The sequence below is a fragment of the Harmonia axyridis genome, chromosome 6 (genome assembly GCF_914767665.1).
Source record: "Harmonia axyridis chromosome 6, icHarAxyr1.1, whole genome shotgun sequence".
NCBI lineage: Eukaryota > Metazoa > Arthropoda > Insecta > Coleoptera > Coccinellidae > Harmonia > Harmonia axyridis.
Window position 1 is genome coordinate 37,291,128 of NC_059506.1, and position 23,240 is coordinate 37,314,367.

Consider the following 23,240-nt stretch of genomic DNA (forward strand, 5'->3'; position numbering starts at 1 on the left):
TAATCGGAAAATTGCAGCGATAATCACCCCGTTCCTTTCGAACTATCCCAAGGAAAACTGCATAAAAATCCAATTTTCCTCGCTCTTATAATGGAGGGAAATTATTCATAGGGAATAGGAGCAAAAAGGGATTTTCCACTTATTATCATGCAGTGCTAGAGCGGCATGCAAATTGGCGCGTGAAACACTAGAGTTGGGAAAGGCACGAATTTTCCGATTTCCAATTAATAAACTGAAAATTCGGAGAGTTTTCCGGGCGCGCATTCGTCTGTGAGGAAACCTAGTTGGGAGGTGCATGGAAATTGAGGTAATTTGTTCTGGACGAACAATTAATCGATCCTCTAATTTTTCGTCGAGTCCCGTGAAAATTCCGGAAAATTCACGTCTGAGACTTTCCCCCTGGTTTGAATAAGGAGCCGGATAAGTCATGGGGAAAATTGCTTCAAGGGTTGAATTATTCAGGGATGAATTGGCGAATTATAACACTGCGATTTCCATCCTCCCATTCAGGGGATGAACAAGAAACGTCTCCAAAGAATAATCTCTATTCTATGCTCCCTCCGATCTGAACGATAACCTAACCTCATAACCATAAATTAATCAGTGTAATGGCCGTCGATCCGGGAGCACAGAGTGACAACCCAAAACGTCAAATGTCCCGTGAAGCCGGCTTCAGACGCAATATTCTCGCAAAACACCTTACGCGATAGAGTACAGAGTTAGATAAACAACCTTTATTATGAGTGACACCTTTTCTGAATATAAAACACCCAATTTCACGCTGCTCGCATTTTGCGACGTAATCTGGAAGAAGCGGGGGCGGCGAGGAGGTGGAGAACGATCCCATTTTGTCTGTTTCGAAAGGGACCATCTTTTTTCCTTTGTCCTCATCAAAACAATTCCCGTGAACCCGTCTGACGCTATGCAGCGTCTGCTCAAATCGACTGGAAGATTTGAAGCGACAGCGTATGTTCTATGGTTGGTAAACGTGCGACTAGACCAATTCCGTGCCAAGAAAACGATCGATTTTACTCTATGGTTAGTTTGACATGCCTGACTGAAAATGTTGAATAACCAGTCTGATTATTATTCCATCTTTTGGTCTCTCAGTCTGGAAACTGTATCGAGTTGTTGAAGTGCAAATGTTGCCAACTTATCGAGTAACGTCATCGACAGGGCGTCCAACCGAGCGCGAACAATGTCACCAACCAATTAATACAGGAAAATCAATTCGAATAACTGACAATGTGACGTTGTACAGTCTAATAACGCAGGAATGGTGGAGACCACCGTCAGCCGTTCCATTATGTTGATTATGTCGTCTGTAAAAATTCGCAAATGAAATTGTGATCGGTCATTCGGAAAATTGATCTATTCAATCGCATGACAGATCCGGCGAAATGAATTAGTTGAGGGGGCCATATTATAATAGAAGCGCTCCAACCCCTGGTATTATCCGTTTCCATCATCGAAACTTCAATTTTCTGGAGTTATTATCGCAGCTTTCATTTGCGGGGGATTCTAATCAATTTCCCCGCCCCCCCTTCCATGACAAAAAGAAACGTAATTTTCCCGATAAAACAACCTACTTTCAGCGCGTCTAACGGATCCGATCTTTTTCTGCGCTCATCCATTTCGCAGAAACACAAATGAGCTGCCATTACTCAAGACGGTGTTAAATAATGACGTAGATTTGTCTTCTACCAGAGGGCGCCACCGTGTGAGAAACTGGGAGCGTGTGGAAAGCGACCTGTGGGACGGAAACAACTGCTATTTTCTCTACGACTGTTCACGCGATGCTTTTCTCCGGATGAAGAATGAGAGAACGAGTTTCTTTTTTTTTTCTATATTGTGTAACAACGCATTGTGTATAAATGATCGTCGCATCAGAGCTACGCCGCGAGAACATCGAAATTGAATTCATTCCATTCTATTCTACCGGAGCACAGAGTGAATTATCTGATGTCTATTTTTTTTGGTTATGTTGTTTCTCACAGATGTCAACAATGTGATTTCGGCAACGACGCTTCTGATGACAGAGAATATTTCCAAATAATTTCCTGTCAGGAGTAAAAATACCTTTTTAAGTAGTTGTCTAATCTGCCACGAGCTCAACCATAGAATCTCCGACTGACAGCGAATGTTACCAACTGTCTGAAATCAAATTAAATTTCTTTTATTCTCACAGAGCATAGATGAAATTATCATATTCGATATTTAATGGATTCGGTCCTTACTTGGCGGAAATTCATTATAAATAAAATAAAATAAACAATAAATAACATAGTGGAAATTACTTCGTTTTATTTTATTTATCATATTCGAGTTCTCAGCTCATGTTTTTCTCATACATCAAGCGATTTAATCCACAACTGAACATTATACATCGAAATACGTTCGAACAAGATGAAGCTATATCAAAAACAAAGATCCCGCTTACTGGCAACGTAATTAAATACTCTACAAGCACCCAATTACAGAATACCAAACAAACAACGCAAACGCTTACCTCAAAAACATTCGGCTGCCGGGGAAGAGCACTTCCAGGCGTACCAACTTAACGACTCAATAAAATTCGAAATTTCCGCATTAATATGTACCCCTTCTGCGTACTCCAGCATCTGTAAGGGTTGAGAAGATTGCCCGGAGATAACAAGTCTGGAACGTGATGTTTTCGGGAATTCCAGAACAATGGAAAGGGAAGATTAAAAGTGAGAGTGGACTCGATTTAATCTATTCGAACGATTAAAACGGCCGTTATCGCTGAATCGGTAACGCAATAAGTTCGATGGCGTGCTTCGGGCTCGATGGTTTCATCGATGGTTGGCGGTCATAGAGTCCAGGCGTTTTTTAGCGACTTGTGTGGCATGATTTGGTTTGGACAGTCATAGAATCCAGGCGTTTTTTAGCGACTCTTGCGGAATGAGTTGGGGACGACAGTCATAGAATCCAGGCGTTTTTTAGCGACTCGTGTGGAATGAGTTGGGGACGACAGTCATAGAGTTCAAGCGTTTTTTCGCGACTTCTGTGGAATGAGTTGGTGACTTCATCAGTGCTAATTACGTACTTCTTTTTGTTGCATTCACTATTTTAAGCACCGTTCGAATACCGCGAGCTTAAATGGGCGTCCAATAAGACTTAAATACGAGCGATAAATAAGATTGGGACAATAGAACGATGGGAATTATTCAAAGGCCGACTAAATGCGGAGGGGACCCGAAAATAGATGGGTAAAATAGAGAAACAAATTGATATTTATTCTATCCGAGAAATGTCACTAGGCGGTGATATATCGGGACTTTCAGACCTGTCTAATAGATTACGTACAGCAGGATAGGGATTGAGAATCCCGGGACATTTCGATACAGTCAGTTTATCTATCGGCTGGACGTATCGTCGATTTAACAGCCGATCGAAGATTGAATCGTGAAGCATATCCATAGATCACGACAAGGATCCGTGCCTGTATTTATTTTCTATGGTTAGCGGCGGAACTGAACCGAGCGAAATTTTTCATTTGCCTACGTTGCAGAATTTGCAATTGGTATGTATTATCGCCGATGGGGTGCGCTTCCTGATATTGCAGCGGCTGCGTCTTGTTTTCCTTGAATTAATCACTTGTTTAGACAAGTTGGAACAACAAAACAGCGTCTCAAACGTTGCGGAATTAATTGAGGTTATGAGATTCTCGCGGGAATGGCCTGGCGGCATAGAGTTGCAGCCGGTTAACGAGATCGTTATGCAGGTGTGCTATGGTGCAGATAGTTTTCGCGGGATTTACATCTTTTTGGGAGATAATGGAGCTATTTCACAAAAGGGAAATTGCACACGAGATCGCGATATACACGGTTGATTAGAGCTCGGGTTTGAACCTGTCTGAAACGTGAAATTCCCGCGACTATCTAATCTGACGTAAGCCCAACCATAGAATATACGTTTGACAGCCAGGGTTGCCAACTGACGGATAAAACGACCCATAGAAACGTTGAAAAATCGAATCGATCGTTTTAGGAGAACGAGCATCTATTGTTGATTTAAATTTTCGTGCTCTGGGTAGCGACTTGAGGGTTATAGGCGAGGAATGCGGCTGCAAAGTCAATCTCGCCGCTCGCACCGGCGGGCGAACGGGAAAAGGGAGGGAAATGAGGGAGGAAATTGAGATAGTTTCAATCGGAATCGGAACGAACGAAGCGATATATCAATCAACAGTTTTCATTTCCTCCCTCTAGTTTTTCTTTCTCGAACTTCGAAATTGCCATCTGCTACGCGTATCGCTCTCACATTCCGGGGTTCAAACGCCATCCGGAGCCATTTCCATAATTTAGATTCATTAAGGGGGGAAATGGAAAAGTTTCGTCAAGTTTTTTCTCGATAGGCGTCTTACCATTCACGTAAAACCTCTACAATTACATAAAATAGGTTTCTATGTTACGAATTATGCGTTAGAAGGACATAGAACCTACAACCTCTCAGTGTATCCAACCTTCACAAAACAGACCATAGAATCTCCTCAAATATTCTTCTTGAATTTTGGGCTTGGCGATCAAACCAGCGTTTTTACCTTTCAATTCGATGAGAATAAATCAATTCCTTCCGGAGGAGGGCTGAAAGATGCGAAAATGAAATATGTCCCTAGGGAGAATTTAAATAATAAAAAAAAGGGGGAATCAAGACATAAATTTATTCATGTATTAAGAGAAACTCTCGATATTCAAATTCGAATCAATTATATGCTGAAGTGAAGAATCGTGTCTGTGTGAATTTCGAGAGTGTTTTTTCGATCATTTGATAATGATAGGACATCCACTTGAAACGTCAAAGGAAGATATGAGGGAACGTACCCCTCCGAGTAATAATATTCACTGTTCGCGTTATACTTGAAAGAAAACCAACAAATCAAAAGAAAGGAAATTTTCTTTCGGAGTTTTGACTCTCCAATGATGGCAGCACTTCCTCTGTATTATTTTTCGACATTCCTTATGTCATTGGTATTCATTAGGTTATGTTATTTGATCATAAAAACATAAACGCTTCAACAACTTTTAGAAACTGTTAAATTGTTTTATCAAGATCAGTGCCCGTTTGTGGTTACTGAGAGAAATCTAAAAAGAATTCCTGGACGATATCATACAATTAATCGTCTGACTCACTCATGGCATCTACTTAACTCAAATGACATAAGAAATGTCGGAAAGTCATATAGAGTTTTGGCATTAGGCATTATAACCATTTTAAATTGTATAGGGTGTTTTTTTTCGAGGTATATAACTTTAAGTTGCCATTACTGTTCAAGATGGCGACCGATTTAACAGCTGTCAAGTGATTTATTCTAAGTTTGGTTTGGCAATTCATCATGAAGAGACTCACGCCTGAACAACGCTTGCAAATAGTGCAATACGTATCGCGCACTACGTCCATTTTATCGTTTAGCGATGAAGCGCACTTCTGGTTGAATGGCTACGTCAACAAACAAAACTGCCGCATTTGGAGTGAAGCTAATCCTCAAGTGTATGTCGAAACACCGTTACATCCAGAAAAACTGACTGTTTGGTGCGCTTTATGGGCTGGTGGAATCATTGGTCCATACTTCTTCAAAAACGATGATGGCCAGAACGTTACAGTCAATGGTGATCGGTATAGAGCCATGATTACTTACTTTTTAATTCCTGAATTGAACAACCATGATGTCGAGGAGCTGTGGTTCCAACAAGACGGCGCAACATGTCACACAGCTCGTGCCACAATCGATTTATTGAAAGACACGTTTGGTGACCGCCTAATTTCACGTTTTGGACCTGTGAATTGGCCTCCAAGATCATGTTATTTAACACCGCTAGACTACTTTCTGTGGGGCTATGTAAAGTCATTAGTCTATGCGGATAAGCCACAAACCCTTGACCATTTGGAAGACAACATTCGCTGCGTTAATGCCGATATACGGCCACAAATGTTGGAAAAAGTAATCGAAAATTGGACGTCCAGATTGGACTACATCCGAGCCAGCCGTGGCGGTCATATGCCAGAAATCATATTTAAAATGTAATGCCACAAGATTATCTTGCGGATAAATAAAATTCATGTCAATCGAATAATCCATCGTTGTTTTATTGCAATTTAAAGTTCTATAGCTCTAAAAAAACACCCTTTATAATTACTATTGGACAACCCTGTTCTTCGGAATACCTGTAACATCTCATCCTTATCTTTCTCGGAGCGATATGTTTTGTATAATCTGGCATCAAAACTTGCCAGCCATGTTGGACGTCTCATGAATATCAAACGGACTACGTTAAACTTTATTTACGTTATTACGTAGAATATCAGGCAGCTCCAACTTTGCACCGCAACTCCCTTGGTTGCATACAGATAAAAGGTGCCTTCAAGGGTAAAAGTTCAGCCCCTCAAGAAAGTTACGAAACATTATCAGTATTTATGCAGAAGGTAAACACCGTGTTAAATCCCTAAAGCATGTTTGCCACGAGCTGAAACTGTCTGTTTCGAGTTTCTGCATATACTCCCGAGACTACCTATCATGATTGCCAACTTACCGTTGCTGAAATTTTCATGACGTTTAATAAGCAGGTCGATATTTTCCTCGCCAAACTGATCCCAAGAACTAGAGAGATATATTTTCCATTATAGGTTAGATTACTCTATGCTTTCAAGCCAATTCGTGCTCTATTCGTTCATGCCAAAATTGATGTTGCATAGGATCCTTCAAAATTATAGGACTAACCTGCTCTATCCCAACAAAGCCAATCTCAGCAAGCGTTGTGCATTGTCGTTGTAGTAATTCAATTAATTCTAAACAGTAACTCAATCATATGCCAATACCACCAACACGCCAACAGAATAGATCCTCGCACATGGTCTAGTGTCATCGACAAATTCTCCATGCCTCTTTGACATCGAACCATTCACATGCTCTATGACACGCGTCGTTAGCTAATTCATATTCGATAATGACATAGTCCTATATGATGTCTAATAGAACGTGTTGTCGTATGTCATACTTGTTACCCTTCAAATCAAAGATCAAAGGATGCAATCATGCATCGATCCAGGCGGTGCATAAACAAAAATTCAATCATGTAGACGTCGAGGGAAATCTGTGTTCATATACGGCGATTTTCGGTGATAACCTCTTATGCCGGAACATAGAGTTTTAATTCGATTATTCCAGATAACCCCTATAATTTGATTTCGCTCGATGACCCGCTGTCACAGATTCTAATTTCGACGATCATTTTCTAATCTTGATAGCATCGACGATATCCGTGAAAACTCATCGGTGAAAGGGTGGAAAACTCAATTTAACGTCAGATTGGAAGTCGTTCCATCGACAAAAATCGGTTGTGAGGCAACGGGATATCGAAGCAAGGGAATTTCGGTTCGTAATTTCATTATAATTCAATGTGATATGAAAATTCATCCCCTCCATTCGTAATTTGAAGGATGAAGGAGTCCGTTATCCGATTATGAGGCTTGATTGAATACTCGAACGTCTTTGATTGGACACGACCCCGAAATCCTTCAGGAAATTGTTCTATGATCTTGCAAATCTCGTTAATGTCGAATTGTCAACCTACAAAATTATATTCCGTGCTCCGAACATAGTTCTGTCACAGAATATTCAGTGTTGCCAATCGTAGAAAAAAAAATACTTCACGCTTGAAATGACCGATTTTTTTCGCGAAAACGAGCAGGATGAGACAGGGCCAGACGGAAATGGAAGAAGGCAGGAAATAAGGCAACTGCGGAAATAAGAAAACGGGTGACATTCTCCGAATATACGATATCGCTGCTGGAGCTCCATTCGAAATGGGCAATATGTCATTGTTATGTGCAATATGTATAGCTTTTCTGATGTGTCCTTATGTTTTCGTCGAGTAGATCGCATGGTGGGGGTATCATAATTGTTATGTCGAGATTGCCAGGATAGAGACGCAGGGCCCGTTGTGATTTTTTCCTAGTCAGACTTCACGTCTGCTGCACAAATATTTTTCTTTGTTCGCGAGTGTGTGATTTATAAGGTTGGCTTTAGTGTCACAACATCTTTGTTTATATATTTATCTCTTATATTTGTAGATCCGACTAAATGGATCTCATCTTATCTCTGATTTATTGCAGAAGTAGTAAAGTTTGACAACATTTTCTTCATGAATTTAAACTTTGATAAAATAGGCGTAACAGAAATACGTGCCCTACTTAGAAATGATATGAATTCATGATGAATACTTTTCAGTTTATGACTTTGAAGGTTTTCTATGTTCAAAGATTTTTTAGTATATTCTATGTCACATAAGCTACTCTTCAGAATGATACCCAATATCTCTTTTATTTTCCAGTTTTGAGGGACGAATTTCGATTGGAGCCCCAAAGCACAAGAGTTGCCAGTGGGGAAGATACAGTTCTCGAATGTGCCCCTCCAAAAGGTACCCCAGAACCCCAGATCACCTGGAGGAAAGACGGTCAAACCATAGAAATCCAGGGAAGGTACAAACTAGTCGATGGTTCAAACTTGGCCATCACCGACACCAAAATAGCCGATGATGGGAGGTACCAATGCATTGCCAAGAACGTAGCTGGTACAAGAGAGTCTAGCGTAGCTGTTCTCAAAGTATTCGGTAAGTTAATAAACTCAAACTTAACTAAATTGTTCAAATAAACAGTTTCTTTCATTTTTATTTTGTCCTCTCTTTGTTCACGAAACTGCTACTCTATGATATGGGTAGGCAGAAAGATCAACAACCATAGAACATTCAAGACATCCTTGTCATAAGTCACAAGTACCAGTGTTACCACTAGAACCATCTTATAACAATTTTTCTTCTTTTTCCAGTGAAACCCTATATGATAAGACCCCCGGAAGATGTTAAAGCTCTGGTGGGAGCCACAGTCGATTTCTCTTGTGCCGTAGGAGGTGATCCACTGCCTGGCGTTCTATGGAGAAGAAACGCAGTCGGAGGCACAATACCTTTGGATCGAATTAGAGTCGTGGAAGACGGAGTGTTGAGGTTAGAACACGTGACAGTCTCCGACCAGGGGACATACATCTGCGAAGCTGATAATTTTGCTGGAAGCGTTACAGCTTCCGCTGTTCTTACTGTACATTCGGTACCAACCTTTACTGCAAGACCTCTTGCTCAAACTGTTGAAGCAGGTAGGTTGAATCAGATCCTCATGGTTTTTCCGTACTCACGCACATTTTTCTTCAAGGACAAGAAGTTTCCTTTCAATGCAACGCTGAAGGAAGCCCTAGACCCTTCATCTTCTGGTCCTTCGAAGGCGATAGAGTCCTAGTATACCCTGGCAACCCTTCTGGTAACTTCGAAGCCTTCACCTCCATAGAGGGCCACTCTACGCTCATGCTGAAAAACGCACAGCTCCTCAACTCCGGAACCGTTATAATCTGCTCGGCCATCAACGAGGCCGGATCCGTATCCACCAGAACAAGACTGACCATAACCTCCAAAGAAGACAGACCCCCTCCCATAATCCTCAGAGGCCCTTCCAATCAAACCCTCCCTGTTAATTCCATAGCCTCCTTGATCTGCGAGGCTACCGGCAACCCCAAACCTGTCATTTCATGGTACAAGGAGGGTGTCCCCGTGTCCAACTCCCCCAGGATCAACATGTCCAACCCCAGCCTGATCCAGATAAGGGATCTGCAGAGGGATGATTCAGGGATGTACACCTGCGTGGTGTCCTCCAAGGGTGGTAAAGCCACCTGGACGGGTCACCTTCTGGTGGAGAACCCCAAGAATCCGAACATCAACTTCTTCAAGTCACCAGAAGCGGTGATGTTGCCTGGTCCGCCTAGCAGACCCCACGCTCTGAACCAATCGGAGGGAAGCGTGACAATCACTTGGGGACAGAACAACAAGATTGGTTCTTCCAGTCTTTTGGGGTATCAAGTGGAAATTTTTGGTAGAGAGTCAGGTGAGTTTTTTTCAATACGTTTATGTTTGAGTTGTTGCGGTGGAGTTATTGGGAGGGTGTTCCACAAGGTTCTAAACTTGGCTACGTCCCTTCAGAGAATTAACGGGTTTAACTTTGGTTTCGAATGTTCTTCTACCAAACTAATTGGGAGCTATATCGATAATTATCTTGGTTGAATGATAATATTGTTCTCACTGAAAAATTCAATTAATTAGTTAGTCTAAAATCAATTATTATTATTATTATTATTATACTTTTTTTTAATGAGAAAATTATACATCGAAAAATCTCTTTGTAACAAGGTTCTATAAGGTTGGCTTAATCTGCTAATTCCTCATCTATTTTTGTTCAATTCGCTTAGTTTCAGAAAGCATATAAAAACTAGGAACAAATATTTCAAAAAAAATCAGTCTTCAAATAACAATTTTCTAAATTCACAATATTTTCAGTTATTACAATTATCGCAAATAATCCACGATATCTTATTTCAAACAATTAGCCTTATTTTACAAATTATAATCAATAATCTAAAGGAGTAACACAGGGTTCTCATCTCAACCTCATACAATTCTGAATATATGAAAGTTTAGTGAATCATTGATTACTGGAGTTGAAGCCTATTTCGAAAGCAAATAAGAATCTTTCTATAGAAAAGTTTTTAATAAGCTGGAGTAGCGTTGGAGTACATATGTCACTCTTGAAGGTCACTATGTTGAAGAATAAAGTCGAATTTTCAAGTCTTTTTGTGTGAAGTTATATACATAGGATGTATCAGTGGGGTCTAGTTGTACTTAACCTAAACATTCAGTTTTTTCGCCAGTTCCTCCCTAAATTCAGAAAATAATTCATCTAAAAATCCCGTTCCAGGTATGATACCCACTTGGACGGTGGTAGCTCGAAGGGTGCCAGGTCCAACCTTCACCCAACATCTCCTCACTCCAGGAGTCCCCTACACCTTCATTATCAGAGCAGAAAACGGTCACGGTCTTGGCCCTCCCTCTCAGATGTCCGAACCGATCATAGTAGGCCCTGACAGCAACACAAACTGGGGAAACCCCGAAGTAACAGTCCTCAGCGAAGCCAGAGCCAGCTTGATCCACAGCAAGATAGTGGAACTCAACGATGTGACGCCCATTTCTTCAACCGTGGTCAAACTCTCTTGGGAGATACTGGACGCAGAGTACGTGGAGGGGCTCTACATCTACTACGTGTCCATGGAGGACAACCCTAACGTGCCCAAGACTTACAGCATGCTGACAGTTCTTCATTCCGGAGGTTCCAGCAGTTTTACGGTGAACAATCTGGAGAAGTGGGAGAAGTACCAGTTCTTCCTGGTGCCTTTCTTCAAGACTGTGGAAGGTCAGCCCTCTAACTCGAAGACCGTCAGGACCCTGGAAGATGGTAAGTTGATTAGTGGGTTTCAGTTTTTTTTTTGGGGGTTTTGTGGATTTTTTCTGTTGGTAAAATTTTGGGTTACAGGAATGATCCTTTTGTGATCTTATTGATGAATTGTCTTTAACAATTTTGGTCTTTGCAGTTCCAGCAGATCCTCCAGAGCACATGGAGGCCATACTGCTCAACTCTTCGGCGGTGTATCTCAAGTGGAAATCCCCCGCATCCGAGTCTATACACGGTGAACTGGAAGGCTACAAGGTCGAGATAAAGGCTAATGGTTCCGAAGCTGTTGAGAACATAGACGTTGGTACCAACCCCACGTTACTCTTGGGCAACTTAACTGCTGGAATATCTTACCACGTCAGGGTGGCTGCTTCTACCAGAGCTGGGATAGGACCTTTCACACCTTCTGCCACCCTGAGGTTAGATCCTGCTTCGAGGGTGACCGATAATCAGCACCAAAGGTGAGAAAATGATTAACCATCTGAAATTAGAGTTGATTAGCTAGGTTTTATGATTTGAGTGTATAAATTCACTTTCAAAGTAGTGCTTTGAAACACGTTGTTTTTCAATCTCGAGATTTGCTACGATTTTAGTTCATAAAACAAGAGTTATTATTACATCTTTCTGTGGTCTATGTCTACAAAGCAGCGATAAAAGAAGAAAACTGTCAACATGACATTGACTTTTAACTTCAAAGTAGTTTTTTGGCACATGATGTGGAAGATTAACCATCTATCTTTCAAAAATTCCTTCCTTCTTCTCTTTTCAAACGATATTTTGGCATTCCTTTCCAGACCAATGGGCACAGACTACCATCCCGGCGATTTTCTAACCGAAACCTGGTTCCTGGCCCTCTTGATCTGCCTGATAACCGTCATGCTTCTGCTCTTCGCCGCCATGCTCTTCGTGCGAAGAAGACAGATGCTCCTGGAGAAAACGATGACTCCCAGCAGGTCCAACGGTGGCGTCCTCTCGACCCCCATGGCCCACAAGCAAGACACGCCGCTGTGGCTCGACAAAAACCTTCCCGAGTACACCTCCACCCTCCCCGACTATTCCAAGCTGAACCAGCACACGTACGACGCCCAGAACGGCGTGGTGGCGCAGTGCAACGGCGCCTACCACGGCATCAATCTGCACCACAACCCCCTGCACGCCACTGACTACTCCAGGCCGGACAGGCTGGAGTACAAGCCGGAGAACGGATACCCGCTGACCGCCCAGTTCAAGGACTTCAACAGCATGCAGGTCCAGGAATACGCCAGTCCGAACGTGGACTCGAACAGAACCTCGCAGAACGCCGAATACGCTGAGGTGGATCCAAACGTCGGAGCTCATACCTCCAGCGGTACCACATCGCCGGCCCCCTACGCTACTACGACGCTGGTGACCGGGGGAAGAAGGGTGGGGAATTCTCTGGTAAGTTTTTCAACGTTAAAATCGAATAAATCTTTAAGGGGTGTTTAAAAAAGAACATTTCCCTTAGTTTCAATCCACTAGGTTGGCAACACTTCGAAATTTCTAGAAAACTCTATGTCTTACGTCAATTGATCGCTAAGCCCTGCCTTGGACATAGAGACTCATCTTGAATTTTGAGAGTGCGTTCGGAAAATGAATCATTCAAAAGATCCGGAGAATGGTATATTTAATTTATTGAAGGATGAAGCTAACTACAACCCTTTAGTTTAACATTAATTGACCCAAAGCAAGTAAGACTTTATTTCTGACATAGGAGACACTACAGAAGTAAATAAATAAAGTACAACATAATATTTTTTCTGGAAGATAAATATCACCAAGACTTTAAATCTCATTGAAACCACTTGGCAGACAATCAATAATAGCTTCATCCTGCTGAAGACCAAAACGTATTCAATATGCCGATTTTAATTAATTCATCAAACCCTTTTCATTACAGAATTGGTCCCCTCACATGTCATCGTCAAGCACATCTGAAGAATCTCCCTACCCAGCTGCCAACGGTGGCTACTACAACAGAAAAGTATATTCTGACTCCTATTTCGCACCCACACAGACTCTGCGCAGAAGTAAGAAGGAACGGAAAAACTCCAGTGAAAACCCACCGGATTTGGTGTCTCCCTCCCAGCCCGTTTACGCCAGAGTTGGCCCCCCTGGTTTGTCCTGGAAGAACGCAGCCCCTTATCTGACAAGTTTTACGCCGCACAAACAGGTAATCATCCTATTCTATGGCCCGTAGTTCAAATGCAAGATGCATAGAATACATTGTATGTATTCTATGAATGTTGATGATATCTATTTTTCTAACCTTGAAATTTTGACACTTGTCCGCTATCAGCCATAGAGTGGAATTTACATTGGAAATTTCGTTTCAGGTCTACCATGCCTCGACAAGAAGCGAACCGGGTGATAATATGCTATAAGGTGCGAGGAAAAGTGATAAATTGCTTTCCGCTAGAGAGGTTCGAGTTGAAAAATGGAAACGCGAGGACTTTTCGAAATTGCTGTAAGGAAAGTACGGAATTATCTACATAATTGTTGAATAATCATAATGCAGGTATTCTATTTCATTTAAATAATGTTCTTTATTACGTACAGGAATTTACTTATCGCCAACAACTTCATTGATATCGTGGACGTTACGGTGACGCGCTTGGCCTCTTGAACGTACTAAATAACGTGGGTTTATCAATATTTAAACATCTTCGTATTATCAATTCCCGCCTGAAAATGTTCGATAGAATGCCGGCCATCAATTCGAACGTCAACTTTTTTTTAACACTGGTTTCCTGAAATTCGAACATAGAAAATGTTGCAATGTTGCCATGATTGTGGCTGCGTTCCATATCAATCTTCGATTAGATTGAAGAGATGTCGATATCTGCCGAAGTTCATCTTGTAAATAAAATGTGACATGTGATAGACTTATATCAAACTAAAAAAAAAATATCATAAAAATGTCCTCTAGTCAAGTACTTACTTTCTTTTTCATTTTTAGAGTTTTTCGTCTCGTTTTAGTTTTGTTTTCTGAAATTCTGGGATCCCATCTCCCAATTTCACGTATTCCAGAGAAAGCCTAAAATTGATAATGTAGCGGACACTCCTTTTGTACATAGCTGTTGTTTTTTACTATAAAGTTGTTTTTTAGGTCTTTCGGACCGCCTATCTTCGTCCAATACAATATTGTGTCCTATTTGAGTACTTATATTATACGATTACAATAATGCTATGAACTGCTGTATAGAACCTTAATCGGGGAACACATCCCTAGATGTATTTCTGTGGTCGACATGAAGCGCGAAAAACGCGGAAATATCATCTGTGTTATCTCTTTAATGACCTTGAAGGGTTTCCTTTCTCGTTGCACTTTTTAATCTGCACATTTTCATACTTCATGTCGAGAAACTGTATGATAAATTATTATTATAAGTATACATATGAACGTGTATAGACATATCAAGAGCTGTAAATTGTGACTGGTGTAAAAAATAGGTTAGGAATTTACTCTGATTAGACAACCGTCAAACGAACTGACAGATGTCATTTTTTACACAGAAATGACATATGTCTGACTGACAGATGTCATTTTTTACACAAAAATGACATGTGTCGGTTGCATCTTGCGTTTTTCAGCTTCCAAAAGCCTGTAATTCATAGGTGGTACTGATCTTATAAGTATTCTATATAAAAAAAAACCTGTACGACTTGTTTTTTAGGTCTTCCTAGGGTTAAGAATCATTGTGAGAATATGCTCATATTTTTATAAATAATGTGCCATTAAGTCAATGACTATGTTATGTAATGAATGTATGTACAGTATTTAACGATAATAAATTTTTAAACATGTGTTTTTTTTTTATTTTCTAAGGAGTTTTGGTTCCCGAAGTGATTATGAAGAATAAATACAGGGTGGAGCATGATATATGGGAATATTAACCCCTTTTTTCCTATGAAACTCTACTCTCATGAAGTTAGATGGGTTTTAGTGGTACAGTGCATTCAAAAGCAGTCGAGATGCGGTAAATTTCACAGAATGAGTAAATTTTTACACCACATTTAATGATCAAAATTTTCACTGGTAGAAATTGAAGAAAACTAAAACTTTGGATTCCGTCAAATTTTCAACGAATCTGCTCGAACAGCCACCGTATTCCCCTGATATGGCTCCGCTTGTTTTTTTCTCTTTCGAATCTCAATTAACCTCTTTCTGGCAATAATTTTCTGCCAATAGGAGACAAGCAAGAGAATACACAGCTAATAATGAATAAAAATGCTGAAAAGGCAGTAAAAATTATTGGTGGTTGGATTTTTCATTGAAGTAGATCTTTTATTGGTCTGTAATAAATTATTATGAAAAATTGTTGGATTTTGGTAGAAAATGGATTTTCATGTGCAAGAAATTCAGAGCCATGATTGTATGGTCTTAACTCACCTCAAAAACCATGATAACTAAAATCAAATGGTATCAAGACGTTCTAACTCGAGCCACACGAACAAATAACAGAAAAAAATAAATATTTGCCCGCCTAGATCAAGTAAGAACATCTTTACACAAAGCTAAAAGAAAAGCCTAAATTTACAAGAACTAGACATTCTGGAATTTTTTGAAAAACTGAAAAATCTGTTCAAGTTGATCTTACTGAAATTTTACACTAGCAATTTTAAATAGAAAAAAAAAATATATTAGAAGGAAGTTGAAACCAAAGAGCGTTAAAAAAATTCAAATTGAAAATTTTATCGTCGAATGGACACGTTAGCAATAAAAAATGTGCCACCTACCTTCGCCTTTCACCTGCTTTCGTCAAACTGCCGTACACGTCTTCAAAACTACAATAAACAGGTAAAAATGAAACCGTAAATAATTCGAATGCATAAATATATAACATAACATTTTTTACAGCGGTTTTGCCATCTCTGTCTTATTATAATGAAAGCAACGATAACAAACTTACTTACCTACTCTATTATTACTTGCTTCGACTAACTTATTGATAGCTTATCAGTATCCTTCCGATAAAATTCAAATTAAAAATGTAGGTATCTCCAACGGTGGAACAGTGGACTCGAAATAGTGCTTTGGAAAATGTACGATCTCCTGAGGTTCTAGTTCCAGCAAAAAAAAATTCTTTTCATTCCAATTACTGCTGCGTTATGGGTTCCGCTTGTTTTCTTTTTCTTTTAATAATTGCTTCCATTATTCTTATCACAGTGATAAAAACGAAAATGTGAACCATTTACGGTTTATGATCTGCCTTCGTTTTATAGTTTATTCTTGGGTTTATATTCGTGCAGTTTTGATTTTGTGAAAAAATATCGACCCTTTTGAATTGAATTTGAAAATCACACTACATATTTCACGTGAAAAAAAAAACACCTTTTTTAGCGAGAAAGTCCGCTAAACCAACATGTTGATTTTTCAGGAATTAAATTTTGTCACCAAGAACAGGGCCGTCGCTATGGGGTAGGCCTAGGGTAGGCGTTCGCTTGGAGCTCCAAAATTCGGGGGCGGCACTTCAAACTTGATCCACAAAATCACATGTGTAAAAATTCAAAGTACCGAATAAAAATGTAATCCAGTCAAAATTATGGAGAAATACACACAAATTTAATATCATATGAGGAAATTTCCCATGCTGAATATTTATCTGCCATCGGTTTCTTCTATACATGCCCCAAAACTGAGATATTTCGAATTTTGTTGAGAAATAGAATCGTATCGGCTTCAAAATTTGATGTGATAGGAAATTTTCTGTGCTGAATCCCTATCGAAAAGTCTTGAAACGGCAGAGGTTAGTTCCTTTTTCCCACTTGCATTTGTTAAGGTAACAAAAACTCAATACAGAAAGTGTCTTTGAATAAAAATATAAAGCTAAATAAAAATGGAACATTAATCCTCATGGTTTAGAGGAAATAGATTATAAAATGAATAGGTGACTCCACTCAGGCCTAATAGAGAACTAGTAACAGTCGAATTATGTCAGTTTTTCTAAAAAAAATTAAATTTAAATCAGTTGATAATTAGGAAAAAATGCAATCTATACACATTTTATTGAACTAATCAGTCCCGCGAGTAAACGCATATAGAATCCTGTAATGCGCACATCATTGCCAGAACCTGGTTTGAGTTACTATTCCTAGAGGGAACCATTGAAAATAATTCTAGCCATAGATCTATAATAACATATTATTATAGGTCTATGAATTCTAGAAACAAAATTGAATAAGAAAAATGTCACGGAAAGAGTTTATGGTCAGATCTGCTTCAAAATATCACGAGGAAATCTATAGGCTCAATGCAGGAAAGGATAATAAATAGAAATATTTATAGAAGTCTGAGATACTAGCAATGACTATTAGTAATCTGTGATACTAGTGTTCTGTGATAGAATATTGGGAATACCATTCTGTGGGGAATACCATAGAATTAATAAAACCATATATTATTAGTTCAATAATGGGGAATACTTTCTGTGGTTTTGACATTTACCTGACGTGTACCAATGTACGAAGTCAGGCATTCTCAATTCTTGAAAATTCTCTATTCAACTAAAAATCCCCTTGAAGATTGATATAATTCTCGACGGAGTTTGTGTGTTATTGCGAATCGTGTTGTGGAACATTTAATCCTCTGTTGTTTATTTATCCTTGCAGCTTAAGCATCATATCCACCCTTGCGTATTGTCGCAAAAAGCTACAATGTCTGCTCACGATCAAATGAGAGCAATGCTCGACCAACTTATGGGTACTGGTCGAAATGGTTGGTTAATATCCTGATACTTATTTGAGCATTAAAAACTAAATTTATATCGATTTTAGGGGAAAACAACAAATACCAAGTGAAATTCAATGATCCAAAAGTGTGCAAATCCTTCCTGCTGAGTTGTTGTCCACATGAAATCCTCTCTTCCACCGTAAGTATACTAATTATTTATTTCACCAATTTTTTTATTATTTATTTTGTGTTTCAATTGGTTGTAATGGCAGATAATTCTCTGCAGATAAGATGCTAAAGTAATTGAATCGGTGAACTAATATCCGAAATGTATTTTCAGAAACTTCAATTTTCTGATAAAGTGGCTAGAAGTTGATTTGTATGTAAGTACTCGGACGTACGTATTAAAACATTTTGACTTTAGGTATTATCTTAGAGTGGAGACCTTTCGAAGAGCTATTGTGGAATTTAACAAATTAGAAAAAAATACTTCCTGGAAAATATTGATTTTGTGTTCCTCTCCTATTGTGAGTTTCAAGCCATAGTTGGCTTATTTTTGCCTGCTTATAAAAAGTGTCTTACTACCTTTTTTCATACTAAAAACAAAATTCATAGGGATGTCGTAGTTGAGTTAAATCGGTAAAAAACTTGAAATTCTCTTAAGGTGAATCTTTGGCCAGCTTCAAATTATATTGTTGTAATCCTAAATATTTCTAAGGAAATTAAAATTGAAGGGAAAGGGAGTTATATTTTTTCAATTACTTCGCATAAAAATTAGTATTAGTATAATAACTGGAGGTTGATAATGAAACAATTCTATGATCTGTAATATAACGTAAATCAAACTTTGATATTCATTTTATGGAACACATTTCAATTTTTTCCGGAACTTGAAGAGTTCTCCAAATCATTCTCTTACCCACAAATTTGTTTCAAATCAACTTGAAGGAAAAAATGATCAATTTTTTTGTGAATACACATATTTTGCAAATCAAACGATTGTCAACAGTTCAGTGTTTTAAGATTATTGATTGTTTTTCTCCATCTACTTTGTCAACTGTAAGGGGTGCGGTGAAGAAATTTCGTAGATACAAGTTAGTCTTTGGTAAGTAATAAAGAATGAAACTTGAACCAGGTCAAGATAAATGCATGTAATGTATTACATACAATTTCATAGTAATATTCAGGATTTTGTGAGTATAAAACAAACAAAAAAAGTCATTAAAGAGTCCCTACTATTTTTCGTGAGTATCCCTTCAGTGTATCAATCTAGGTATTTATGCCTCGCAATGGCAACAATCACGAATATCGTTAGATATATGAAAGAAAATCCGTATGATGTTGGACCCGTCAGAGATTTTTAAAGTGATTGTAAGTTTTTCATTTCTATTTTTCACTACCATACTTTTTTATACTTTATATAGTCACAGCATTGGTTTCCATGATGACTTAACAAGGATAGTCTACAAATTCGGGAAATCATACTTCTAAAATCAGATTTTGTATCAGGTAGATTTTTTTAAAGAAATAATAATACTCTGGAATTTTGCAAAATTTACCATTCCTACCACCATACAAAAGCTGGTTGAAGAATTGATTCTGTTTCTAATGCAGGTTCCAAAAATATTGTAAAAAGTTTTCTTCGTCCATAAAAAACCAAAAACGGAAGTTGTCTTTCGAAGATATTTTTCCAGCAGAAGTGAAAAGTATTGTTATCCAGGATTGGAAAGCCGTAAATGGACCACATTTAAAAAGGAAATTTTGTGATTATTTTTTTATCAATCAGCATAATTAAATAGGATTCATTAAGCAATTACAGCTGCGGAGGAAATGGATTTTACTCTTTTGTTGCAAGTTGCATTAGTTGGTGGAAGAAGATCAAATTTATCAATAAACTAATAATAGTTTTCAGAGAAACTCAAGTTACTCTAAGCTGTGATTATATAAAAAAAAAAATACTTTCGATGTAGATATGACAATGAGGTTTTGAACAAATGTTTCACTTCCTTTACCTTAAATTGTGTTTTTTTTAAATCATTAATGCGTTCAATTTTTTTCCGCAGCGTATGGACTTAGGTGAATGCCCTAAAATTCATGATTTAGCGCTTCGTGCAGATTTCGAAAATGCCCAAAGAATTAAAGACTATTTCTACGATCTTGACGTAAGTATATAATTATATATTTTTTTCAGTCAACTTGGCTTCATTCCGTCCTACTATAGGCTAACCTCAGATTCGTCTTTTGAGAATAAAATAAATTAATTTGATCAAAAAAATTCTTTGTAATTTAAATTTAACATGTGTGCTGCATTTTTGTTCCTTTGTGTTCTGCTGTTATCGACATTTTCTGCAATAATATATGCTAGTTATTTTCAGAGTTTCAACATAAATAAAAAAAAACTCAAAGTATTCTAAACAACATTGAATTCTAACCTCAAACACATTGCTATAGCAAGAATTTAATGAATCCAAGGGTACGGTCAACAAAATTTTTCATTGACAGAATTTTGGAGGTTATGAATGCTTTATCTCTTTTAATTTGTAAATAACTAATAGTTCTCAATGCCTCTGAAGGGTATTTGTTTCATAATTAAAATAATAAAATTTTCGAGTGTCAGATGTCATGGAAAATATTCATAAACAATAATATGAAAATTAAAATGACAACCGCCAACCGGAGTGGGCGTGGTTACTGATCCTAACCAGAATAAAAGTACGGTTGCTCTGGTGACAGATAACTCACCGAAATTTGGGGAAATAGTCACCAGTTTTTGAGGAATTTGACATATACGGACAACCAACTTAGTAACCAAGGTTATATACGGACCATACCCAGAGTAATCTTCACAATGAAAATGTTTGATTCAATAATTAAAATAAACACTTGAATTTACATCCGAGTGACGTCACTGATGACGCCATGTTTTGAAGTCTTCTATGAATTTAACCTATTTGATTGAAATTTTTTACGAGATACAGTTGTGCGAATTGAAAATATTCACTTTAATATGCTCAATAATTTGAATATTTCACCAAATAGCCTATTGATGGACCAAGTATTAAAAAAAAATTGTTTTTACCACAATATCGCTGTTTCTTTAGGCCATGGAACATCTTCAAGCTTTCATCAGTGATTGTGATCGCAGAACAGAATCCGCTAAACAGAGACTGGCTGAAACCCAAGAAGAACTTAGTGCTGAGGTAGCAGTGAAAGCGAACAGTGTTCATGAACTGGCCGAACAAATTGGTCAAAAGCTGGCCAAAGCGGAGCAACTGGGCCAAGAAAGTTTCGTCGAAGAAAGTATGAAACTCATGGAAGAGGTATGTGTATACTTTCCTAAAATTCACCAACAGTTATTCATTATCTATCCCTTTTTTTTTTCAAATAGGTGGAAGAGTTACGTAAGAAAAAACTGGACGCCGAACAGGAATACAGAAATTCTATGCCTGCCAGTAGCTATCAACAGCAGAAGTTGCGGGTCTGTGAGGTTTGTTCTGCTTACTTGGGTATTCATGATAATGACAGACGATTGGCGGATCACTTTGGTGGCAAGCTTCATCTTGGATTCATTAAGATTCGAGAGAAATTGGCGGAACTTGAGGTAAACACTTTTTCTGCTACATCGATGTGTTTGTTTTTACTGAATTGGTTGGTATACCTGTACATAGAACTGTCAGAAAAAAGTATCTTGGTTACTTTATAATAATTAGGGACAGTTCCATAATGGAAAGCAAAGTCTCTTTTTACGTCTCCTTAACAAATCAAACATGTTCCATAAACCAATTTTAAGTTGAAAGAAAGATTTGAAATGTCCTTTATGGCAAGAAAAAGATACTTTTTGTTCATGCATGCTCTATGACTACGAAACATAACCTCGGTCTGTTGTGTCAATTACCTTTGTTTACTTTCACTTTATACATAGAACACAATAGCCATTTTTTGTCAAAATAATTATTTAGCGTATTCGACTGGCTGCACCAGTGCAAATTAATTCGAATTTTTGTAGAGCTACATGACATAATTAGCTCGTATTAATCCGAACTGGTGCAGCCAGTCTAATACGCTATCAGTTTCTATAAAATGTTAACAAATGCAAGCAATAAATCATTAGTTCTCAGAATAACCAACCCTAGAAAACTTGACAGTAACAAATCAAAGAAAGCTTTCTCTAAAAGATAGTCGGATGATGTTTATGAAACCGGAGCCACTTTCAAACTCCCTTTTTAGCTATCTTTACCAGGAGCTGTTGGGTATAGACAATGAACTAGTCCTTAGTTTTGCCTACTTTCCAAGGCACAATTGATTTCTAACCTAAATTACCTAATTTGACATCTACTGTCAAATTATATTCGGGATTTGAGTCGGCCATGTTGTCGATAAATTCTATGGTTTCTAGAATTTTTTTTTTATTACTTTGTAGTCATATCTGACAGCTCTGTCTATACGTTAAGCCGTAAATCCTTCATATGTCTTCCGATTCAAAATCTGAAAATCTCCCTCAGAAATCTGCAGATAAGAGGAGAGATGAAAAACGTAAAGCAGGACGTGGTGAAAGGGACAGGGAGGATAGAGAAGAAAGGGGATACAGAGATAGACATCGTGAACATTACGTTGGTGGCCGTGAACTGGATAGGAGGTCAAAAAGGCACAGGTCTCGATCCAAAGACCGCAAAGATAGGGAGAAAAATAAGGATAAAGAAGAACGTGGTAGTGGGTAAGTTGAACGGTCCCTCCAATAAATTCTTATTTTGTTGTAACGAATAATTTATTTTTTCAGGAGCCGAAACTATCGTTCGAGATCTAAAAGCCGGGATAGGGATCGTAGGTCGAGATCTCGTCATTCAAGACATTGATGTGTCGTCTCATTATCCCATAAATTTTGAATTCTAGTTAGTAGAGCATGGAAATGTTGACCTCGTTTTGGAAACTAATGAGTTATTTTTAATTTGTCGATATTTGTACAAATTATTGATTCTTGAATTGAGTATTTATGTTACAGATGATGTTGATGCACTGTAGAGTTAGGTATTAAAAAATAAAATACATAAATTCTTTCATTCATGGAGTATTTTCATTCATGACTGCTTTCGTTTTTGTTATTTTTTTTCAATAATAGTTTAGTTTCAACTGCACAATTAGCTTCTAGATCTTTCAAATATATTCTTTGCCGCAAAGTTATTTATTTATTTCCACATAAATTTTGTTACAG

General features: G+C 38.3%; 2 protein-coding genes across 5 annotated transcripts in view; both read left to right on the forward strand.

Annotated features, from left to right (window-relative positions):
• Positions 1 to 15,165, forward strand: part of LOC123681786 (roundabout homolog 1-like) — a 195,460-nt gene extending 180,295 nt beyond the window's left edge. For all 3 annotated transcript variants that reach the window (XM_045620077.1, XM_045620076.1, XM_045620075.1), the window contains exons 3-10: positions 8,349 to 8,627; positions 8,843 to 9,163; positions 9,220 to 9,942; positions 10,810 to 11,343; positions 11,480 to 11,801; positions 12,135 to 12,759; positions 13,259 to 13,531; positions 13,695 to 15,165. In XM_045620077.1, the coding sequence (XP_045476033.1) occupies positions 8,349 to 8,627; positions 8,843 to 9,163; positions 9,220 to 9,942; positions 10,810 to 11,343; positions 11,480 to 11,801; positions 12,135 to 12,759; positions 13,259 to 13,531; positions 13,695 to 13,742 (3,125 nt within the window). In that variant the 3' untranslated portion in view covers positions 13,743 to 15,165. The remainder of the gene's footprint in view (positions 1 to 8,348; positions 8,628 to 8,842; positions 9,164 to 9,219; positions 9,943 to 10,809; positions 11,344 to 11,479; positions 11,802 to 12,134; positions 12,760 to 13,258; positions 13,532 to 13,694) is intronic.
• Positions 15,166 to 17,578: 2,413 nt separating this feature from the next.
• LOC123681788 (putative RNA-binding protein Luc7-like 2) lies at positions 17,579 to 23,092 on the forward strand. Of its 2 annotated transcripts, XM_045620079.1 has the most exons (8): positions 18,036 to 18,076; positions 18,136 to 18,230; positions 18,372 to 18,414; positions 20,095 to 20,193; positions 21,133 to 21,351; positions 21,420 to 21,632; positions 22,534 to 22,745; positions 22,809 to 23,092. In XM_045620079.1, exons 2-8 carry the CDS (start codon positions 18,211 to 18,213, stop codon positions 22,882 to 22,884), a joined length of 882 nt encoding a protein of 293 aa, XP_045476035.1. In that variant the 5' UTR covers positions 18,036 to 18,076; positions 18,136 to 18,210; the 3' UTR covers positions 22,885 to 23,092. The 2 variants fall into 2 exon arrangements, with proteins under 2 accessions (XP_045476034.1, XP_045476035.1); XM_045620078.1 differs by lacking the exon at positions 18,372 to 18,414 and having other exon boundaries at positions 17,579 to 18,076.
• The last annotated feature ends 148 nt before the right edge of the window (positions 23,093 to 23,240 follow it).

What these genes read in the sequence shown, in the direction of transcription:
- LOC123681788 (XM_045620078.1), top strand. Translation starts at nt 18,016, where the DNA reads ATGTCTGCTCACGATCAAATGAGAGCAATGCTCGACCAACTTATGGGT. An exon ending in ATGAAATCCTCTCTTCCACC is followed by an intron (nt 18,231 to 20,094) that starts GTAAGTATACTA and finishes TTTTTTCCGCAG; the next exon opens with CGTATGGACTTAGGTGAATG. An exon ending in AGAAATTGGCGGAACTTGAG is followed by an intron (nt 21,633 to 22,533) that starts GTAAACACTTTT and finishes AATCTCCCTCAG; the next exon opens with AAATCTGCAGATAAGAGGAG.